Source organism: Notechis scutatus, chromosome 8 (genome assembly GCF_049901735.1).
Source record: "Notechis scutatus isolate UNSWTSFEM ecotype Mainland chromosome 8, rNotScu1.2, whole genome shotgun sequence".
Lineage (NCBI taxonomy): Eukaryota > Metazoa > Chordata > Lepidosauria > Squamata > Elapidae > Notechis > Notechis scutatus.
Window position 1 is genome coordinate 24770773 of NC_142016.1, and position 22700 is coordinate 24793472.

The window sequence follows — 22700 nt, forward strand, 5'->3', positions numbered from 1 at the left end:
GCCAAAATTCCTCAGCCCGAAGACATTCCTCCAGCCAATCGGGGGGGCAAGCGCGAGCCGGCCCGCCGTCTCCGCGCGCCGCGGTTGTCCAGGGAGACCGCTTCCTTGACGGCCGCGGCCGTAAAGCGCGGTGTCCAACAGGAGGCTCCCCCCACTTTTCCCCCCCTTTCGCGACGGTCCCGCCGGGTGCAGATTCATGGCTTCGGCGGTGGCCATGATGGCGGCGGCCGGCGGCCCGGTGCTGAACGGGGCGGACGCGGCCGGGCTGAAGGAAGCGGCGGGCATGTACGAGCAGCTGCGGGCCGAGTGGAACCGCAAGAACCTCAGCTTGAGCAAATGTGGCGACTTATTGGGCCGCCTGAAGGTGAGGGGAAGGGGAACCGCGGGACGGGAGGGAACTAGAAACCGCCTTATGAGAAACTTGGGGGGGAGACTTGAAACTCCCGCCAAGGGGAGACTAGAAACGGACAAAACGCGCGGGGGGGGAACAGAACTCGCTCCCGAAGGCGAGCCTCTTTTTTCCTCCTTCCCAGGTGAGTCGGGAGGGAAGCTGCATCTACAGGTAAGTCCTCGACATACGGCCTCAGGGGGAGCCTTTCTGTGGCTGAGGGGAGACATTTATTTAAATTAGTTTTGCCCCACTTTACGACCTACATTGCCACCGTTGTTAAGTGAATCCCATAGTCACACGGCTGTTAAGTGGATCTGGCCTCTCCCCATGGACTTTGCTGGTTCGAGGATCACAAAAGGAGGATCTCGTGACCTCCGCGTCGTAAGTGTGAAACAGTTGCCAAGCATCTTTAATTTTGATCACGTGATGGGGGGGGGGAAACAACATAAAGTGCAACGGTCGTAAAGGGTGAGAAGCGGTCGTAAGCCCCCTTTTGCGGTGCCGTTCTACCTTCGGTTACTAAGCGAACTGTTGTAAGTCGAGGACCGCCTGTATTCGGTTCAGCGGATACCAGGGTGGATAAAAATTGATGTTTTTTCCAAAAAAAATAAAATCAGATTTTTTCAATTTAAATTGGATTTCTTTGATTTAAATCGGATTTTTTTTATTTTTATCAAATTTATTTTAATAATAAAATGCTTTTGGAATAAACAACAATCTAAAGATGGTTTTCTATTTAAGATACATTAATAATTTAATTGATTCAGCGTGAAATGGAGCTGAGTTATGTAGCATAAGGCTGGATATTCTGCAATATTGACATTTTTGGTAAACTCATTCAATGAATCCGAGCTCTGCAAGCTGAGATAACAGGCACTGCGTTGATGCCTTCATGCAGTTTCACAGCAGAGATGGCAGTTGCTCTTTAACTAATTATGATTTAAATCGAGTTGATTTAAATCAAGCCCTTTTACTAATGATTTCAATCGTGATTTCAATCGACTTGATTTTAAATCGGATCCACCCTGGACTGGATACCCATTCGGACGTATGGGAAACCTGGTGTTGGGAGAGAAGCTGGCCCACAGAATCTTCCATAATGGTCTTGCTTTAAAAGCGATTTGCCTGTCATTTTATGAATTATTTCGTTCCATGATCCGTTGTTGCTATCGTTTTAACCTTTTGTCTTGTTGCTTTTGTGATGTGTAAGGTGCATTGAGGCCAGATGTGTGGCATCTAAGTTTAATAAATAAAATAAACCCACCTTAAGCAATCTCGTGCCAAGTGGCATACCATGGGAAAACAAACTAGAAACACCCACACACACACACACAAAGTGATACAAAATCATGGAACATTAAAATATATCCCGCATATCAATCATGCTGTCCCACTTGGGCGACCTTATAAATCTTTCAATGAATAGATACCAAAGGGCGGCCGAGCATTGTAACAGAGCAGCCAAAAAGGGGACACACACACACACACACCCCACAACTGACTTGTAATGCTGAGGATGGAAAAAAACCAGATCTTAATGGCCAGAAGAGTTAGGAGTCCATCTTGCCTTGGGGAAGATTATTCCAGAGGTCAGGGGCCACCACTGAAAAGGAAGCCATAAAAATACATGGTTCAGGGAAGGCTATTCCAAAGGGTGAATAGAACTTTATTATTAAACTGAATTTTCTTTTGGATCTTTGAATTAATACTGTAAAGGGGTTCAGAATCCCTGGAAATGAAGCAACGTATAAGATAAACCCAGTTTCCCCAAAAATATGACCTACCCTGAAAGTACGTACTAGCTTGATTTTTTTTACACGTGCACCCAATATAAGCACTATCCCCCAAATAAGCTCTAATTAAGATCCCACCCACTCCAGAGTGCATAAGTAAAAATTAAGCTAGGGTAGGGATGGCGGGGGGGGAAGCTGCCCTACCACTTATCTTTGGACATATGTAGCCAGGCCTTGCGCACCCCGACACCTGCCTTGCGGCGCATTTTTTCTGCAGCCGACAAGGCTGGCAATGCTTTCCTGAAGGCCTCTGTAGCTGATAAGAAAGTTCTAGATCGATCCAAAGCTCTGTTATTGGCTGCAGAGGCCTTCAGGAAAGCCTTGCCGGCCACAGAAGAAGATCCTGAAGGCCTCTGACAGTGAAAAGGAGGCCAGGAGCGACGAATGCAAGCAAGGTTAGTCAGTGGGTAACATCCCCCCAAAATAAGACCTGGTGCCTTTTTTTGGGGGGTGGAAAAAATACAAGACAGGGTCTCATTTTGGGGAAAACACGGGTAGTAGTAAACAAACAAACAGGAATGATATTTCATGATGGGGAGGGAAGAGGTGAATGATTCAGCACGGTATGTTTTCCTGTATGAGTTTCTCTGTTGAGTCACATGCTCCAACGCTGCTGTCTCCAGCCCGGGGCTTCATCTCCGGTTGCAGCCGGGTGGAGTCCTTGCTAAAGCAAAGTTACAGAGCCAGCTTTTCCATCGTTTTATCAACAAGGGTGGGCATTCTCTCAAATTAGAGGCTCGGTCTCTGGCAGCTGTCAGTGGCTCTGCTTTCCTTCCATCTGTTTGTTTGTTTGTACAGGTAGTCCGCGACTTACACCAGTTCATTCAGTGCCCAAAGTTACAACGGCACCGGAAAAAAGTGACTTATGACCATTTTTTCGTAGACCTTTGTAACATCCCCCATAATCAGGCGATCAAAATTCATGGGCTTAGTGACTGGTTCCTATTTATGACCGTCGCTGTGTCCCAAGGTCATGCGATCCCCCTTTGTGACTTTCCGTGGGCAAGCCAGATTCATTTAGCATGGCTTTGTGTAGACTTCAACTCCCAGAATTCCTGAGCCAGCATGCATGGCTGCCTTAGGAATCCATCACGGCCGGCTCAAGCACCCTGGGAGCTGAAGCCCACAAGTCATAAAGGCCCCACAGTTCCTCACTCCTGCTGCAGGGGCACTGATGTATGGCATTGGTGGTGTTACAGGGTGTGATAGACGCCGTGGTCAGCTTGGTGGTCCTCACCGTGGCTTATTTGTCATTTCTCCTCCTTTCCTCTTGCCCTTCAGTTGGCCCTGCTTGAACTGAACTTCCTGCCCACCACTGGCATGAAATTGACGAAACAGCAACTTATTTTGGCGAGTGAGTATTATTCAAGGCTACATGTAGCTGGATGGGATACCTTCTAATTTTGGAAGTGGCCACAGAGACAATTCTGTAGTTCCCCCTGCCCTAGAGCCTGGATTCTGAACCACCAAACAGAGAAGCCAAACAAACTTGTCATTCCAAGCCAGAAAGCCTTTTCCATCCTCCTCCTCCCCTCCTCCTCCTCCTCCTCTGCAAACCCCACTCCCTTCTAGCACTGATGATGTTACCTAGATAGGTAATGAAACGTCTGCAAGAAAACAAACCAAGCTCAGAGAGCACCTAGGACCTATAGTCTTCCTCCTCCACCTCCTCTTCCCCTCCTCCTCCAAGTTAGATTTCTATTTAAGATACATTAATAATTTAGTTTATTCAGCATGAAATGGAGCTTAGTTATGCGGCATATGAGGCTGTATATTCTGCAATATTGGGAGAGGAGGAGCCGCTGCTGGACAGAGATGATAGTTGCTCTTTAAAAATCAGGATTTAAGTCGCATGGATTTAAATCAAGCCTTTTTTTTACTAGGGATTAAAACTGGGATTTAAGTCGGGATTTAAATCAACTTGATTTACATCAAACCCACCCAGTGCTTTTGGGCCTGAGCTTTCCTGCCCTCCTTGGTGGTTGTGTCACATATATTTTCTTTCTTCTTCATGCCCTGTGCATTCTTCTCTTCCCTTTCCAGGAGACATTTTGGAAATCGGAGCCCAGTGGAGCATCTTGAAGAAAGACATCCCGTCTTTTGAAAGATACATGGCCCAGCTCAAATGCTACTATTTTGATTACAAGTAAATATTTTCACTTTGCTGGAGTTTTGAGGGGATGCCTTTGCTCGCACTATCCTGAAAATGATGGAACGCTCTAGAGCAGGGGTCTCCAACCTTGGCAACTTGCTGGCTGAGGAACTCTGGGAGTTGAAGTCCAAAATCGCCAAGGTTGGACAGCCCTGACCTAGAAACTCTCAAAAAAATAACATGTAAAGGGTTCTAGAGGGAGTCTGGGGTAGGGGGTGAAGCTGCTGTATTAGGAACCGGGGTACCATACGTTCTAGCCTTGCCTTAGGATCGAAAGCCAGCTGAGGGACTCTGGGCCACTCCTGTGCCTCAGCCCATCTTCTTGTAGGTTGCTATGCTAGAGAAAAGAGCACTAAGCAGACCACTACAAGTTGTATAAAATAAAAGCAGCATAGACATCTAATATTAAGCAAGATTGGATGCCATTCTAGATCAGATAAATGGATAGCCGGGGGAGAAACTCAAAACTTGGTGAAATTGGGAGTAGTTAGGTGTGCCAAGCAGAATGAGGTTTTTGGGGTTGTTTGTTTGTTTTTGCTCCTCCTGATTTTTCCTCCACGTTAACCTCTGGCAAAGTGATCCTGAGTACTTTGACAGGTTGGAGTGGAGGGGGTGTTCAACAGCCCACTTAATCGAAGGTCAGCCAACCTTCGTGTGTTCTATGGCTACAGGCACTTGGGTGAATTTAGTAAATCAGAGCACAGTAAGCTTTGGCAACTTTGAAGATGTGTGATGACTTCATCTCCCAGAATTCCCCAACCAGCATGAAAGTGAACTTTAAGAAGGATGGACTTCAACTCCCAGAATCCCTCAGCCACCGTGCTAGAGAGTTTGAAGAGAAGTGGGCTTCAACTCCCAGAATCCCCCAGACATCGTGCTAGAGAGTTTTAAGAGGGGTGACAAAGTCCACAAGACTTAAAGTGCCCTAGGTTGAGAAATGCTGTGCTACGTGGAGACCAACATGTTGCTCCCAACTGTTCCAGACAACCCAAGAGCCCTCAAGCTGGGGAGGATTTTTTTGACTGCTGGATGGGAGGGAGATGCACCCAGTTAGGTTGGGACTAGGTGCGTTTGGCTAATGCTATTTTACTCTAGCCCTTGTGCCCACCGGCCCTTCGACCCTCACCAACTCTCCCGTTGACCGGTCCCCCATCTCCCCTTGCTCCTACCTCAGAGATGAATTGCCCGAGTCAGCCTACAAGCACCAGCTGCTGGGTTTGAACCTCCTCTTCCTGCTGTCCCAAAACCGTGTTGCCGAGTTTCACACCGAGCTGGAACGCCTGCCGGCCAAGGACATTCAGACCAACGTCTACATCAAGCACCCTGTCTCTCTCGAACAGGTAAGCGCTCCCTTCCCCCACACACACCTTTTAAAATGGTGGATTGTTGACAGTTTGTCTCACAGTCAGCCAGACATTTAGACTGGATTTGGCATTTTTCTGCCCACCTATCGCAGGGGTCCCCAAACTTGGCCAACTTCTAAGACTTAACAGATAATCAGAATTGGAAGGGACCTTGTAGGACATCTAGTCCAACACCCCCCCCCCCCCCGCCCAAGCAGGAGACCCTACAGCATTTCTGAGAGATGGCAGTCCAATCTCTTCTTGAAAGCCTCCAGGGATGAAGCTCCCACAACTTCTAAAGGCCAGCTGTTCCCTTGGTTGATTGTCCTCACTGTCAAAAAGTTTCTCCTTATTTCCAGGTTGAATCTCTCCTTGTTCAGTTTCCATCCATTGTTCCTTGTCTGGCCTTCAGGTGCTTTGGAAAATATATTGACTCCTTCCTCCTTTCTGTGGCAGCCCCTCAAATATTGGAAGACTGCTATCCTGTCTCCCTTGGTCCTTCTCTTCACTAAACTAGCCAGGCCCAGTTCCTGCAGCTGCTCATTGTGTGTTTTAGCCTCCAGTCCCCTAATCATCCTGGTTGCTCTTTGCTGTACTTTTTCTAGAGTCTCAACATCTTTTTTGTAATGTGGTGAACAAAACTGGATGCAGTACTCTAGGTGTGGTCTTACTAAGGCTTTACAGAGTGGTGTTAGTATCTCACTTGATCTTGATTGTATCCCTCTGTTAATGCAACTTAGGATTGCATTGGCTTTTTTGGCGGCTGCTGCACACTGCTGGCTCCTATTTAGCTGGTTGTGCACTAAGACTCCAAGATCCCTCTCCCAGTTCCTGCTGTTGAGAAATCTGGTTTCACCCAATCTATGTGTGTACTTTGGGTTTTCCTTGCCTATGTGTAGGACTTGACTTTTCTCTACATTGAATTTCATTTTGTTAGATACGGCCCAGTGTTCTAGTCTGTCAAGATCCATCTGGATCTTGAGCCTATCTTTTTGGGTGTTAGCTATTCCTGCCAGCTTGGTATCATCTGCAAATTTGCGGACTTCAACTCCCAGAGTTGAAGAGAACTCTGGGAGTTGAAGTCCACAAGTCTTAAAGTTGCCAAGTTTGGGGACCCCTGACCTATCGAATCCTCCCCAAGGGACCTGGGATAGGTAGAAGCGGAGGTTTGAATAAGTCAGGTGGGTTTGAGTTTCTGTAACGTACATCTCACCATATTTTTTGCTGTGAGAGACACTCTTTGTCTTGGTTCCTCTGGCCTTGTTGCTTTTCCAAAAGGGCCCTAAACCCATGGCTTACCTCAGCAGAGAAGAGCAGCAAAGATGGGTTAGGGGCCTGGAAACTCAAACATATCAAGAACGGTTGCAGGATTTGGGTTTGGCTAGTCCACAGCAAAGAAAGATGGGGGGACATGGTAGCAGTTGTCCAATATTTGAGGGGTTGCCACAAAGGCGAGGGGGTCAACTTATTTTCCAAAGCACCCGCAGGCAGGACCAGAAGCGATGGATGGAAACTAATCAAGGAGAGAAGCAACCTGGAACTAAGGAGAAATTTCCTGAGAGTGAGGACCATTAACCAGTGGAATGGTTTGCCTCCAGAAGCTGTGAATTCTCCAACACTGGAGGCTTTTAAGAAGAGATTTGACATCCATTTGTGGATGGTAGAAGGTCTCCTGCTTAAGAAGGCCTCCAAGGTCCCTCCCAACTCTAATATTCAGCGGTGGGATTCTACCAGTTCGCACCTATTCACTAAAACTGGTTGTTAACATCCTAAGCAGTTCGGAGAACCGGTTGTTAGAAGAAATTACTGGCCTAATCCTGTAAGGAAGGCAGGAAGGAAACATTCTGGTGTTGCTTACAGAAACTGCCTCTCGGTTAACCCTTATTACATTCTTGGCAGGACTAGACTTCCTGTCTCAGGAACGTCTCTGGAGTTTTTTCCCCCTCCTTGTGTGGAGTGACCATTCAAAGTTACAATGGCACTGAAAAAAGTGACTTATGACCATTTTTCACACTTATGACTGTTGCAGCATCCCCACAGTCATGAGAGGCCGGGCGAGGAGATGCGTGCCTCGATGTGAGTGATGTTGAGTTGGCCACACCCAGCCAATAACATGACTACCAAGCCATGCCCACCACCTAAGCCACGCCCACAAAACCAGTTGTTAAAAATTTGAATCCCACCCCTGCTATTACTCTGTATTCAGTATGCCTGGGTACCACAATCATGTGGCTGATTTGATTGTTTTGTTCCTGCCACAGGGGTATGTGCAAGTATTTATGGGTTTTTATTACATAGTGGTTTTTTTTTCACAGTTGTAAGTTGCACGGAGTCACACCTGTGTGAGTTGGGCGGCTCCATAAATTGGTTTAAGCAATAAAATAATCACACACAAAAAATCTCCAAAGTGGGTAGATGAAAAACCTGGCCCTGTATATATTCGGGACATGCCCCTCTCCGCCAGAATGGGACAACTTGGTGGGGCCAACTCGCCACCGGACAATTCACTGTGGCCCACTCACCTCAGGACAACTTGCTGTGGGACAGTTCCACCAACTGCAACATTTAAAATAATTTTTTAAAACATGATTCCAATTGTTGTCGTTTGCGTTTGCTTTTCGCAGCCTTTCTTGAATGAGTATCTTCCACCATTTCTTCAATATTCGTGTATCTCTTGTCCCGTGGCGAGTTGGCCACGCCGACTTGGCCTAGACCCCTCCCCTCTTCTCCGCACCCCGAATCATCGCTCCACTTGTGGGACAGATCTCAAGGATGCTTTTTTGTTGTGGTGGTAGTGGTGGTGACGATTGCATAACCTGTTCTTCTCTCCAGTACCTGATGGAAGGTAGTTACAACAAAGTTTTCCTGGCCAAAGGCAACATCCCAGCCGAGAGTTACGCGTTTTTCATTGACATCCTGCTGGACACTGTCAGGTGTGTTTTATTCCTTTCAGCTTGGGGACATGCATGTGTGTGTGAGGGAGGGAGGGAGGGAGAGATTCAAGGCTGCATCGTGCTTTCTCCAAAACAAGAGGGGGCTCTCTTATTACAGATAGTTCTTGAGTTTGGACATTCTCAGTCTGTGATGACCCAAAGGGGCGTGGCACAAAGGCAACACAGTCAGATAATCAATAAGAGGTCCTTTATTAGCTCCAACTTTGCCCCCAACGTCAGGTTACCTTCTGGGCTGGAGAAAAACTCTCCCAGGAACAGCCTTCGCTGCAGAGAATTAAGTCCAAAACAGGGTAAACACAAACTGTAACTGTAAGTCCAATCAAGGCAAAATGAGGTCATTAGTCCTACAGGGCAGGAGAAGGAATTCCAGACGTGAAGGAACAGCAGTAATTCAACGTTGGGAGGATGCCAGGAACACAGATAATCTGTCAACAGAAGATAAACTTACGTTTGTTCCCAGCAGATGCCGCACTCACCTTGCATCTCTTTTAAATTCTCACTCTCAGCTGTGGCTAACGAAGGGAATCAGGGCCCTTTCCTCCCCCTGTAAGCCATGCAACCCACGTTGCTTCTTTCTCCGTTCCTCCCAGCATGCTCTAGGATAAAGAGGGGGTGGGCCTGGGTCTGAATTCCCTTTCTCTTGTTCTACCTCTTCCCTGCTCTGCCCAGCCGGACTTTGCCCTTCCCCAGTTTCCTCCACAGCCAACGGAGCCACACTCCCGCTCCCTGTCAGCTGTTTGTCTTCCTCCTCGGATTCAGACTCCACAGGGGCATAACACAGTCATCCAGGTCACAGTTGTCCCAAAGATGCTTTTTTTTCCCAAGAAGCAACTGGACTTTCTGGGGTTTGGTTTTGTTTTTTTGAAGACATTTCACTTCTCGTCCAAGAAGCTTTTTCGGCTCTGACTGGATGGTGGGGAAGGGAAGGTTTGATACTCCTTGCAGAAAGCTGGTCCTTTGCATCCTTTTTAGAAAGTCGTTGAGGCCCCTTGGAGGTTTATCCATGTCCTCAGGGTTACCTGAGTGGTGCAAAGGGGTGTGGAGCCTTCTTGGGACAGTTGAAAGGACCGTGTTGTAGACCGGAGATAGAGACTGTTGTGTCCTCTGCTCAAAATTCAACAGCCTTCTCTCTACCAAGGGTGACGGATACGACACCCTCTACCTCCAGTCTACAACACGGTTGCCTGTTCTGGGCTTCGTCCCGAGCTCTTCTTTCCCTAATCTGGGTTCTTCTCTCCCCCCCAGGGACGAAATCGCCAGCTGCATCGAGAAGGCCTATGAGAAGATCCTCCTCAACGAGGCCACCCGCATGCTGTTCTTCACCCCCAAAAAGATGTCCGACTATGCCAAGAAGGTGAGAGCGGCCAGCCGGTTGGACACTGGCTTCGTTGACCCCAGCCCAGCTGCTCCCACGTTCCTCTCGAGCTGTCAACGGGGCTGCACGATTCTTGAGCTGCTTTGGCTTCTTCCTCTGTGGGGAACTTCCTTCCTACCTTCCCATCCCTCTTTTACCCACCCTCCTTCCTTCCTGCCAACACTTTCCTTCCTTCCTTCCTCCCTCCTCCTTTCCTGCCAACTCTTTTCTCTTTTTGCCTGCCTGCCCTGCCTACCTTTTCCTTCTTCTTTCTCTTCCTCCCTCCCTCCTTCCTTCCTGCAAGTTCTTTTCTCTTTCTTGCCTGTTTGCCTACCATTTCCTCTCTCCCTCCTTCCCTCCATCCATCCTGCCAAGCGCCAACCCTTTTCTCTCTTGCCTGCCTGCCTACCAACCCCCATCTTTCCCTATCTCTTCCTCCTCCCTCCTTCCTGCCAAGTGCCAACCCTTTCCTTTTTCCTTCCTTCTCCTTCCCTACCTCCCTCCCTCCCTCCTTCCATTCACACAAGTGTCAATCTTCCTTCCTTCCCTTCCTTCCTTCCTTCCTTCCTTCCTTCCTTCCTTCCTTCCTTCCTTCCTTCCTTCCTTCCTTCCTTCCTTCCTTCCTTCCTTCCCTTCCACATCACACAACCCTTTCTGGTGTCCTTCTTTCCCCTCCCTCCCTCCCTCCCTCCCTCCCTCCCTCCATTCACACAACCCCTTTCTGGTGTCGGATCTTCCTTCCTTCCATTCACTCAACCCTTTCTGGTGTCGGTCTTCCTCTTCCTTCCTTCCCTTCTTCTCTCCCTATCCTCCTCCCTCCCTCCTTCCTGCCAAGTGCCAACCCTTTCCTTCCTTCCTTCCTTCCTTCCTTCCTTCCTTCCTTCCTTCCTTCCTTCCTTCCTCCTCTCCCTCCTCCCTCCCTTCTTTCTCCCTATCTCCTCCTCCCTCCTTCCTGCCTGCCAACCTCCTTCCTTCCTTCCTTCCTTCCTTCTCTCTCCTTCCTTCCTCCCTCCTCCTTCCTGCCAAGTGCCAACCCTTTCCTTTCCTTCCTTCCTTCCTTCCTTCCTTCCTTCCTTCCTTCCTTCCTTCCTTCCTTCCTTCCTTCCTTCCTTCCTTCCTCTTTCTCCCTATCTCTTCCTCCCTCCCTCCTTCCTGCCAAGTGCCAACCCTTCCTTTCCTTTCCTTTCCTTTCCTTTCCTTCCTTCCTTCCTTCCTTCCTTCCTTCCTTCCTTCCCCTTCCTTCCTTCTTCTCTCCCTATCTCTTCCTCCTCCCTAACGGGCATGAATTTCCCGAGACCTCAATTGCAGTTGCCGCATTGTTGGACTCATCCACACAACCCTCAAACTCACACCACGTCTCCTCTCCCTTCCCCCTTTTCCAGCGAGGCTGGCTCCTGGGCGCCAACAACCACTACTGTTTCATGGGGCAGCAGCAGAAGCTGGAAGACGCCACCATCCCCTCCACAGAGCTGGCCAAGCAAGTCATCGAGTACGCTCGGCAGTTGGAGATGATCGTCTGAACGTGGCCCTCGCTGCAGGCTGGGACTGTGGGCCGTGGCTTGCCCTCGATTATTTTTGGGGTCTTTCTTGTGTGACTGTGCGCGCCAGTTCCGCTTGATCTGGCCGCCTTTTTGTCTTAAAACGGGGAATGTGGGAGCCGTGGGGCAGCGAGGTGAGTCACTCTGTTTGAGTAAAGCCGATAAGCCGGGCTGGTCCACGTGTCATTCGGAGTCCTTTTTGTTCCTTGACCCCAGGTGGAGAGAGGTCCTCTGAGCATGGAAAGAGAAGCTGATTGGCCTGGGGCTTTTTTTTTCCTTTTCTTTTTTTGGACTGCAAAGTGGGGGCAGCACCTCCTTTTCACCCTCAGGGCCAATTTATTATTTGGTCATGAATATCTGCAGAATTCCCTGGTTTTACCAGAAACGGAATTTCCTTGCTGTCTGATCAGGACCAAATTAAATAGTTCTCCCGTAATTATTATTTTTTTTTAAATTAGATCATGCTTGCCAGTTTGCTTTTTTTCTACAAGCATGATTATCTTAAAAGCCAATTCACCCCTTTATGCTGTGCCATGGTTTGCTTCTCTATAGTTTGTGAAATAAGCTGCTGCTGGGCTCGGAGTCTACATCAGAGGCCCCCAAACTCTAAGACAGGTGGACTTTGACAGGCTGGAGAATTCTGGGAGTCGAAGTCCACCTGTCTTAAAGTTGCCAAGTTTGGGGACCCCCGGTCTACATCATAAATTTGGCCATTTTAAAACTTGTGGACTTCAACTCCCACAATTCCCTAGCCGGCACGGCTAGCTGAGAAATTCTGGGAGTCGAAGTCCACAAGTCTTAAGTGGCCAAGGTTGGAGACTCCTGGTCTAGATCAAAATAAACCCACATCAGACAAGCCATATTTCAGTTTAACGGGATGCGTGAGCCCACCATAGCCGCCGCCCCCCCAAAAAACCCAAACACATGGCTACAGTTCGGGGGAGGCAACACACCTGATCATCACCTGAGACTAAAAGGAACTGCAGCCCAGCCTTCTCCAACCTGGGCTGTCAAACTGCCTTGAATTAAAATCTCAAAACTGTTCAGGTCTCCTGACTTCTGGCAAGGCTGTCTGGGAACCATAGTCCTAAGGTTGCCGAGAGCAGTACAGACATGCGTCTCCTATCTGCCCCTTGGTATCCCTAGTTCAATGTTTCTCAACCTTGGCAACTGGTCTGGCTGGGGAATTCTGGGAGTCAAAAGTCCAGACATAATGCAGAGGTCTCCAAACTTGGCAACTTTTAAGACTTGCGGACTTCAACTCCCAGAATTCTGGAAGTTGGAAGTCCACAAGTCTTAAAAGTTGCCAAGTTTGGCGACCCCTGTTACAGTGGGTGAGGCATGTTTCATGCTCGCTGGGGAATTCTGGGAGTTGAAGTCCACACGTCTTAACAAGTGGCCAAGGTTGGAGACCCCTGCAAACGCACGAGCAAAAACCCCCCTGGTGTTGTACAAGTTTTATTGAGCAAGAAGCTTGGAGCGAATGGTTCAGTCCTCGTTGGCCATGTGTTGCTGTTTGTAAGAATCCAGGCAGAACTTGGTGCCAGCTACCAAGGAGACAGCCAGCAGGGCTGTCGCGACCCAGGGAGGTTCCGTCAGGTGGTTAGCAGACGGGTTGAGCCTGGATGGGAAAGAGTGAACATTGGGAGGGTGAAGAACGACACGCCGATTTGGTTCGTGGCAGCTCGGCCCTCTTAGCAGCACAACCTCCAACAGGGGAGGCTCTTACCCTGCTGACCAGTGGTGGGATTCACATTTTTTAACAACCTGTTCTGTGGGTGTGGCTTGATGGGCGTAGCAGGGGAAGGAAACTGCACAATCCCCATTCCCTCCCCATCCCACTAGCTCCGTTCCGTGCAGGGCAACCAAAAAGGACCCAGCCCATCAGCTGGGACTTGATGGAAGGCGGAGAAGAGATGGCGTTGGCGGGGCCAGTCAGAAGTGGGATTGGCTGGTTCTCCGAACTACTCAATATTTCCGCTACCGGTTCTCGAGAACCGGCTGAATACCACCTCTGCTACCAAGGTATTGGCAAACGAGTCTGAACATCAAGAGGCATGGACCAGGGGTCTGCAACCTGAAACACTCAAAGAGCCACTTGGACTCTTTCCCACAGAAAAGAAAACCCCGGGAGCCAATAATTTAACAAGCGGTGTGACTGGGTGGGCGTGGCCAACTCGGCGTCACTCACTCCCACCCAGTCACCTCCTGCTTTGGAATATGGAGCGAGTCTTCGTCCCCCCGCCATCACCCTTACCTTCTCAGGCCAACTGAGGAGTGACCAGAAGGGGAGAGGCCAGCCAGTGGTGGGATCAGCCGACAGGGAGCCACAGCAGAGGGCCAAAAGAGCCGCATGTGGCTCCAGAGCCACAGGTTGCCAACCCCTGGCATAGACCTTGATTCAAGGTGCCCTACCATTCAAAGTCTACCACAGGACTTTCAAATCTACCCGTCGTAGTATGTACAACCATCGCAACACCCTCCCAGGTCACATGATCAAAATTAGGGCACTTGGCAGCTACCATCTATTTACAAAGGGTCGCGGGGTCTCTAGGTCACGACCTTCCCACCCATTGTCAACGGGGCAATCCAAAGTTGCTTAACAACCACGTGATTGGCTTAACAAAAGTTATTTTTACGGCCATGGCGTAAAGGTCATAAAGCCGGTGTGGCTTGCTGAATGACCGCCTCGTTTAGCAACGGAAATTCAGCTCTTGATTGTGATCCTGCGTCATGGATCCCCTGTACAGGCCCACCTGACTCAAGCTGAGGAATGCCGTATCTTTGCATGCACATGTAACACAATTTGTATTGGAGCCGTGGTGGCGCCGTGGTTAGAATGCAGCATTGCTACCTAACTCTGCCCATTGCCTGGAGTTCGATCCTGGTCAGCTCAGTTTGACTTAGCCTTCCATCCCTCTGAGGTGGGTAAAATTAGAACCCAGATTGCTAGGTGGCAATAGGCTGACATTGTAAACCGTTTAGTGTGTGTTATAACAGCGGTTGCCAACCAGTGACCACTGGTGGTCCACGAGACAATATTGGTGGTCCACAGAGAAATGTCCCCCCCAAAAAACTCCCCACAAAGCAATTAATCCAGGCTGCGCAAGAACACAAGGCTGCACCGCCCACATGGCCCACTCACCCACTGGCCCCCACCCATCGGCAGAGCGCAAACCTTGAGTAGAGCCACACGAGCTGGAACTGGAAGGTTAAGACCAACGGCGGGGGAGGGAAATCCGCCCCAGGGTGGCTTGCTGACGTTGGTGGGAAAGTCGGTCCCATATTCCAGAGCTGCAGGAGTCACAGGACCGGCCCTTTGGTCATCCCGGAGCAGCTCCTCCAGTCCATGGCAGGCCGGTACTGGAGGAGGAGGAGGAGGGACCGACTTTCCCACCAACATCAGCAAGCCATTGTCAGTCAAAATTCATATTAGTGGTCTGCGGGATTTAAAATTACGAGTTTGGTGGTCCCTGAGGTCCAAAAGGTTGGTGACCCCGTGTTATAAAACACTATGGAGGTGGTCCTCAACTTACAAATCCAACTGAGGTCACAACTTGTGTTGCTAAGTGAGACAATTGTAAAGTGAATCACGGCAGTTCTTCAGTTAGTACGACAGTTGTTAAGTGAATCTGGCTTCCCTATCGACTTTGCTGGTCAAAAGGTTGCAAAAGGCTCGCTACAACCGTCATAAAAGATGAAAATCTCTGCATTGGTGCCCATCAACCCATGGCCAGTACAGGTGGCTTATGACCCACCATTGAGCTCAAAATTTATCTTGCCCAGTGAGAAATGTCGCTAAGCGGGTTGTGCCCCATTTCGCGACTTTTCTTGCTACTGTTCTTAAAGTGAATCGCCGCAGTGGTTTAAATTAGTAACCTGGTTGTTAAGTGAACCTGACCCCTTGACTTGGCTCATCAAGAGAGTCGCCAAAGGAGAATCGCATGACGCACACCCCAGGCCATAAAGATGAAACGGTTGCCAAGCATCTGAATTTTGATCGCGTCATCATGCCAAGGTCATAAGCGGGGGTGGGATTCAGCCGGTATGGACCGGTTCGGGAGAACCTTTAGTTTGGTGATCAGTTGTCCTGCCCACCCAACTCTGCCCTAGTCCAGCGATGGCGAACCTTTTTGTCGTGGTGTGCCAAAAGTGTGTGTGCATGCAATAGCACGCGCGTGCGTGCCAGCACCCACAATGCAATGCACACACACACCCCATGCATGGACATGCAACACCCCCACCCTCCCCTTACCTGCACTGTGCATGCATGCATCTCCCAGCTGATTTTTGGCCCGTTTGAGGCAGTTTTCGCCCTCCAGGAGGCTCGGCAAGACTCTGCAGCCTCGGGAGGCTGAAAACCGGCCCGTTTCGGCACTTCTGGTATTTCCAGAAGGCCCATTTTTCGGCCTCCAAAGGCTGCAGAGGCTTTTTTTCGAGCCTCCCAGAGAGCAAAAATGGCCTCAAAAGCGGGCCGAAAATCCGCTGGGAGGCGAGCGCATGCGCAGTGCAGGTAAGTTTGGCTGGGGCTCATGTGCCCGCACAAATGGCTCTGTGTGCCACACATGGGCCACAGGTTCGCCATCCCAGCCCTAGTCTATCCTTCATTCTTTTGAAGCCCAGCTAATTCGTGCGGCACGGCGGATTGCTGCACCTCAGCTTTTCTACTCACCGGGTAGAAGCTCAGTTTTAGCTGAAAAGGGCTGTTTTTAAAACGCTGTGCGCGTGCGCTCCCCAAACCGGTTGTTACACCAGTGGAATCCCACTGGTGTCCCCTTTTTTCCAGTGCCGGCCAGGCATGATATTCTTCCGATTAAAATCAGAATTCCGATTTTTTGGGAATCCCCTCCCCTTTCCCCCACCCCTTCTTCTCCTCCTTCCCCTCCCCTCGGAGGCCCCGAGTCAGGAGTTGCTGGCGCGGCTCGCGCGGCTCCAGTCCGCGTTGCCTCAGGAAGGGAAAGGCAAAAGGAAGAGCCGCGGCGGCGCTTGCAACGGCGGCAGCGGCTCCTGGTTTTGCCTTTCCTTCCCGAGGCAACGCGGGACTGGAGCCGCGTGAGCCGCGCCGGCGGTAGCAACTCCTGACAGCCCCAGCCGGATACCTGAGCGGAGCCCGGGCGGTGCGGCGGAGGCCGCTGAGCGGCAGGAAAAGGGAGCTGGGCCAGCCACAGACCAGCCTCCGTGCAACACGCCACCGCCCGGCCCTGGCGAGGAAAGCAGCGGGCGCTCCCGGGCGCGCGGCGGGGTCTCTTTTGTCCGGCCCCGATTTTTTTTTCAGAGCGGAATATCATGCCTGGTGCCGGCATAACTTTGAATGGTTGCTGAACGAACTGTTGCAAGTTGTCGACTGCCTGTCTAGAGCCGTTTCCCATTTCCCAATCTGGCCACCCCAGTTCCTGCTCACCAAGCCAGAACGTTCTTGGGTAGCTTCCTCTGGTCCTGATGTCTGCAGTAGCATCTCCTAGGGCACGAATCGGCCACCTGGAAGGCTGGCCAATGGTGGGCGCGAGATCGGTTGGCCTCGGGATCTCGGTCGGCACTGGGCTGGGTGTAGGAGGCATCTTGCTCGAGGCTGGCGGGCTTGTCGAGAGGAAGAGAGCGGTCCTGGAGGTATAATGAGTTACAGGTGAGCTGGTTTCTACCCTGCCCCAAATGGCCAACGAGCGATACGTTCAGTAGAGCTTTCAGGTCTGTCGCCTTATTTTAAGAAAGTATTCAAACAATTCACTTCTTTTTTTAAACAAACATGACTGGGTTCCACCTGCTGCACAATCGTCATGCTTTGTTTAACCCTGATGAATCACTGAGAAGCATCACGCAGAGTGATAAGCCGTGATGTGGCCTACTATTATTGAAAAACTGCCCAGGTTTAAGAGAGAGAGAGAGAGAGGCCCATTAATGGTAGTCTAGCCACAATCTTCCGAATGTCTTCATCTCCAGGCCATTTTTTTAAAAATTTCTCATTGCTATTGTTTTTGAATTGGGTAAGCTGCCCAGGATCGGTTAGGTGAGATGGGCAGGGGGATGTTAACTAAATAAATCTTCCTTTTAAGTGTGCAAGGGACAATGTTGAACGTTTAGGAACCAAAGGAGGTATTCAGCCGGTTTGCACCGGTTCTAGCGTACCGGTAGCAGCAATTTCGACTAGTTCAGAGAACTGGCAAAATACCACCTCTGACTGGCCCCACCAACCCACCTACCCCCACCATTAGCTCTCCTATATCAGTGGTGGGATTCCAAAAATGTTACTATGCTGTGGGCGTGGCTTGGTGGGCGTGGCAGGGGAAGGATACTACAAAATCTCCAGTCAGAGGTGGCATTTGCCGGTTCTCTGAACTACTCAAAATTCCCGCTACCGGTTCTCCAGAACTGGTCAGAACCTGCTGAACAGCACCTCTTGATTCCCTTGATTTTTAGCTCAGCTGAGTCGCGCGGCAGAACAGATTGCCGCGCCTCAGCTGAACTAAAAAAAATCCAGCTCAGCTCACTCACCAGCGTTCGGACAGAGGTCGGTCTTTGAGCCCTGCACATGCATAGAACCGCTCATAGAACTGATAGGAAAAAAACTGGAACCCCACCACTGTTGAGAACCAACCCTCCTGGGGGGGGTGTAGCAAAAACGTGTCCTTGGAGGGCTACCCTGGTCACTGCTGAGGAATCCGCAACTGCCCTGTCCTTCACCCAGGGAGGATCAAGGAAGTCCCAAATATTTTCAGACTAGAAAAGGGCCAGAGTCATTTCTAAAACGTTCTTGATAGGAGAGGTAGACAGGGGGGTTGGATGGGAGAGAAAAGCCAAGCGTAGCCAAATCGACCGGACTCACCAAAGGCTCCCCGAAGTAAAACGGTCTTGCGACCTTTTCGAATGGCGGAAAAGGAGGGACGCCGTCTAACCGCAGCTGGGAGTTCATTCCGAAGGTGCGGGGCCATTGCTTTGCTCCTTTCCCCTTCAGCAGCTTCCCTTTCTGCTGCCCTGAAGGTTTGAGTTTCTCCTTCGATTTGGGAACCGCCAGGCTTTGCTTGCGGACTTTGGGCCTGGTTTGGGTTGCGGCTGGCACCTTTGGGTCCGCCGTGGGCTCCAATAAAGCGCACGCTGGGGCCCAGAGATAGATGGAAGAAACCTCCAGGGTCTCCTGGGAGGAAGGTTGACTCGGAGTTACGAACTGCACTGGGGATGGATCGTCCACCAGTGGCGCGATGGGATACTGGGCAGCGCTCGACGAGAGGCCCTTCACCGGGGACCTTTCCTTGGTCCCCTCTTCCAGATCTTGGGACTTCCTGCAAGATCTCTTGGGACTCCCGTTGACTTCCAGCCCCATGGTTTGCTCCAACAAGAGGGTCGTCGCTGGTTGGGAGGTAGTGCCAACTTCTGCCCCTTTGCCCCCAGGGCTGGGCAGGTCAATGCAGTTGGCCGCAGCTTCTTCTCCGCCCCCCGGCGCCTCGTCTAATAACATCTCGCTCTCGTCGTGCGCTAACCAATCGCATTTGGTGTCGCTGCTCAGGAAGGCTACCACTTGGGACACGGCAGTGCCAAATTTGGGCAGCTTTCTACCCTGGCTTTTACGGCGCTGGGGGTATGGAGTCGGGGGCCGGGGCCTCTGCCATTCAGCCCGCTTGGGGTTGCTGGTGGACAGTTCCTCAAAGAAGGTAACCACCTGTTGGGTGGGAGTGGCCGGTCCCGATTCTTTGGGGGTCACTTTTTTGATGTGCTCCAAGAACAGCTGGCGGAGGGGCGAGAACTCGTCCGTATTGTTCCTCTCCGGCCCTTTGAAGTACGGCAGCTTCTTGCCCGCCGGGCTGAGGTGCTGCAAAGCTTTCGGCAGGATGGGCACGGGGCTGGCAGGCGGCTTCTTTTGCGGGCACTGCTTCAAGACGTCGGCGTAAGAGATGCCAGAGGAAATGACGCTGGGCTTCTGTTTGACGATGCTGGGTGGCCACTGTCCCGGTTGGATGGTCACTCTGTAGAAGAGGTTCACCCCTTTGTCCAAAAATTCCTGGTATATGGATTCGTAATTGACCGCCTCCGGTCCTGCAGCTTCGGTGTTCGCCTCCGCCTTGGTGTGGCTTCCCGGGGGGGCCTGAAGCTTCTCCGTGGGGCTGTTGGAGGGGTTTTCCCAATCCGTGGACAGTTGGGCAGCACCAGCTGGCCCTCGGAAGTCCCCTTCGCTCCCAGGGGCGCTGTCCGGCTGTCTGTTCTGCTCCTTCTCCTTCTGGCCAATCCCCCACGACAGCGGGACCTTCTTCACGCCTGACGGAGTGATGGAGCCAGGAGGTGCCGGCCTGAAGATATTCTTCTCGTTGAGGGGTCTGCAGCCTGGACCTCCCAGGTTGTCCTCGCCTGTCTTCAGCAGCTCTGGGCCATGTGTCGCTCCCCCTACCGGTTTCTTGGCTGAAGCCGGAGGTTCTGGCAGCTGCTCCTCGTTTTCTGCACCTTCCTTACTGCTCGTTCTCATGTGCTGAGTCCAACACGCCTGAGTTTCCACCTTAGGTGGCTCTCCTCCTTGGCTCGTTTCGGTTATTTTTGCAGGCTGAAGTAGCATTCCTCCCGTGCTCTTGGCAAGGTGGACATTCTCTGCCTTGGCCTTCCCTCTGGTCAGAGCCTTCTTGGCGCTCAAATCTTGGGGTTCGGAGTGCGGGGCTGCTGGCGGGGAGGGCCTGAGCGCCATCTTCAGGCCTTTGGGGTCCTCGGGGAGCCCCTGTCCGCTGGGAAGGTCAGCTCTGCTGAGACAAGACAAGCCCCATTTCTCTGTCCCAAGGTCCTTGTCGCAAAGGCTGGCCTCCTTCATCCCCCCACTGACCGAGTTCTGGGTCCACATGGAGGAGAGCTTCAGCTTGGATTTTTTGGAATGGTTCTTCCCCATCTCTGCCGTTCCGGTCTGCCGGTCCCCTCCCCCTGGTTCGCCACTCAGCGTCTGGCTGACCCCTTTGTGTTCAGGGACCGGAGGACCAGGGGGCCGGCTGGCCAAATCATGTTTGCTTCGGTTTGACTCCCGTTCTGACTTGGTCGTATCCGGGTGTGTTTTCTCCACCCTGTCTTTGACCGATTCTGATTCCTGGGTGGCTTCGGATTGAACATTGCCCATTATATTCAGTCATCCTGCAGAGAAGAGGGAGGGAGTAAGATGCCAGGAGAAGGGGTTCAAAGGGGGAGTTGGTGTTCTGACCCAGGCTTCCTAAACACTAGATAGAGAATAGAGAGAGAGAGGAAAAAAGAGAGGAGAGAGAGAGAGAGGATGGATAGGTAGGTAGGTAGGTAGGTAGGTAGGTAGGTAGGTAGGATAGATGGTCTTCAAACTTGGCAAGTTTAAGACTCGTGGACTTCAACTCCCAGAATTCCTGAGCTAGCATGACTGGAGGAGGAATTCTGGGAGTTGAAGTCCACAAGTCTTACAGTTGCCAAGTTTGGAGACCCTGGAATAGATAGAGAATAGAGAGAGAGAGAGAAAAGAGAGGGGAGAGAGAGAGAGAGAGATAGGATGGGTAGGTAGGTAGGTAGGTAGGTAGATAGGATAGATGGTCTTCAAACTTGGCAAGTTTAAGACTCGTGGATTCAACTCCCAGAATTCCTGAGCTAGCATGACTGGAGGAGGAATTCTGGGAGTTGAAGTCCACAAGTCTTACAGTTGCCAAGTTTGGAGACCCTGGAATAGATAGAGAATAGAGAGAGAGAAAAAAAGAGAGAGGGGAGAGAGAGAGAGAGAGAGATAGGATGGATAGGTAGGTAGGTAGGTAGGTAGGTAGGTAGATAGGATAGATGGTCTTCCAACTTGGCAAGTTTAAGACTTGTGGACTTCAACTCCCAGAATTCCTGAGCTAACATGACTGGAGGAGGAATTCTGGGAGTTGAAGTCCACAAGTCTTTAAAGCTGTCAAGTTTGGAGACCCCTCTGCCCAAGACTAACATTCAAGCCACCTTGTCAGATGGACCGGGCTTAACAATGAGGAAGTGAGGTAACCAGAGCAGCTCCTGTCCTGGGTTCCAATTCCGCGGGAAGATCACAGGGCTTAGGAATGGGAATAGGAGCTGGCCCAATTCCTTGGTTTGGTTCATTGCTTTGGGCTTCTGGTGGAACTAACTATGGATTGTTTGGGGTGGGTGGGTAGAAAGTCCTGTGCCAAGAGGACTTACCCTACTGTATCCTCCTCTGACCCAATGTCCCCATATCTAAGGGGCTGCCCCAAAGAAGAGGGGGGAATCGACCTCCAAATCCCCTGAGGGCAGGACAAGAAGCAACGGATGGAAACTGAGCAAGGAGAGAAGCAACTTGGAACTAAGGAGGAATACGGTTTGCCCCCAGAAGTTGTGGCTGCTCCATCCCTGGAGGTTTTGAAAGCCTCCTTAAAGGTCTTAAGGGTTTAAGGTCTCCTGCTTGAGCACGGGGTTGGTCTAGAAGACCTCTAGGGTCCCTTTCCCACTCTTGTTATTCCGACCCCATTCAGAGATGAAGGACCTTTTTCTCAACCTGCCGGCAGGAGTCACAAAAGCCAGGCCCGGAGAAGATGCTACTCTCCCCACGGACAAACCCACCCCCCCTCTTGGGGGAGGGGGGAGGAAAGGGGGGGGCACATTTCTGTCTTGATCCCACCCGCTGGAGGGCTGACCCTCTCCTCCGCCCCCTTTCCCCACACTTGCCCCCGCCTCGCACACACACACACACACACGTATACAGACAGACGTACACACACCCACACACACCCGGGGGGGGTTTAGCCCCCCCCCTCCTCCCAAATCCCGCTCCTCCCCCCCTCACCGTCTGGCTTTGCGGCTGCTCCCGGACGGAGCTGGGGAAATGGAACGGGTGGGCGGGGCCGCAACGGATATAACGGGCGCCCCGCCCCTGCCTCCCCACCCCACCCACCCACCCACCCCTCCCTCCCTCCCTCCTCGCGGCGTTCGCGGCGGCCGGGCTCCCTTGCGCTGCTCGGCCAGGGGAGAGCGCCCTGCCCGCTCTTCGCAAGCGCTGGGTCGTGTGTGCGCTGGGTGGTTACGCAGCGCCCGCGTGTGTGTGCGCGTGCAAGTCAGGAGCGGCTGACAGAGGCACCTGGAGCATCGCGGGGCTGTAGCGGAGAAGAAGAGGAGGAGGAGGAAGAGGAAGAAGAGAAGGAGGGGGAAAGAAGAGGAGGAGAAAGAAGAGGAGGAGGAGAAGGAAGAAGAGGAGAAGGAGGAGGAAGAGAAGGA

The 22700-nt window shown here is 51.3% G+C and overlaps 2 protein-coding genes across 3 annotated transcripts; one reads left to right on the forward strand and one right to left on the reverse strand.

Moving 5' to 3' along the window:
- Positions 1–161: 161 nt before the first annotated feature.
- Positions 162–11695, forward strand: PSMD8 (proteasome 26S subunit, non-ATPase 8). The gene is made up of 7 exons (XM_026688451.2): positions 162–364; positions 3466–3538; positions 4228–4330; positions 5511–5676; positions 8512–8612; positions 9879–9987; positions 11370–11695. Exons 1-7 carry the CDS (start codon positions 197–199, stop codon positions 11505–11507), a joined length of 858 nt encoding a protein of 285 aa, XP_026544236.2. The 5' UTR covers positions 162–196; the 3' UTR covers positions 11508–11695.
- GGN (gametogenetin) lies at positions 8854–22330 on the reverse strand. 2 transcript variants are annotated; one of them, XM_087971200.1, is made up of 4 exons: positions 22273–22330; positions 18346–20618; positions 16927–17126; positions 8854–9058 (listed from the first exon to the last, which is right to left on the reverse strand). In XM_087971200.1, coding segments are annotated over exons 2-4 (2460 nt in total). In that variant the 5' UTR covers positions 20605–20618; positions 22273–22330; the 3' UTR covers positions 8854–9057. The 2 variants fall into 2 exon arrangements, with proteins under 2 accessions (XP_087827326.1, XP_026544243.2); XM_026688458.2 differs by lacking the exon at positions 8854–9058 and adding an exon at positions 12968–13146.
- Positions 22331–22700: the final 370 nt, after the last annotated feature.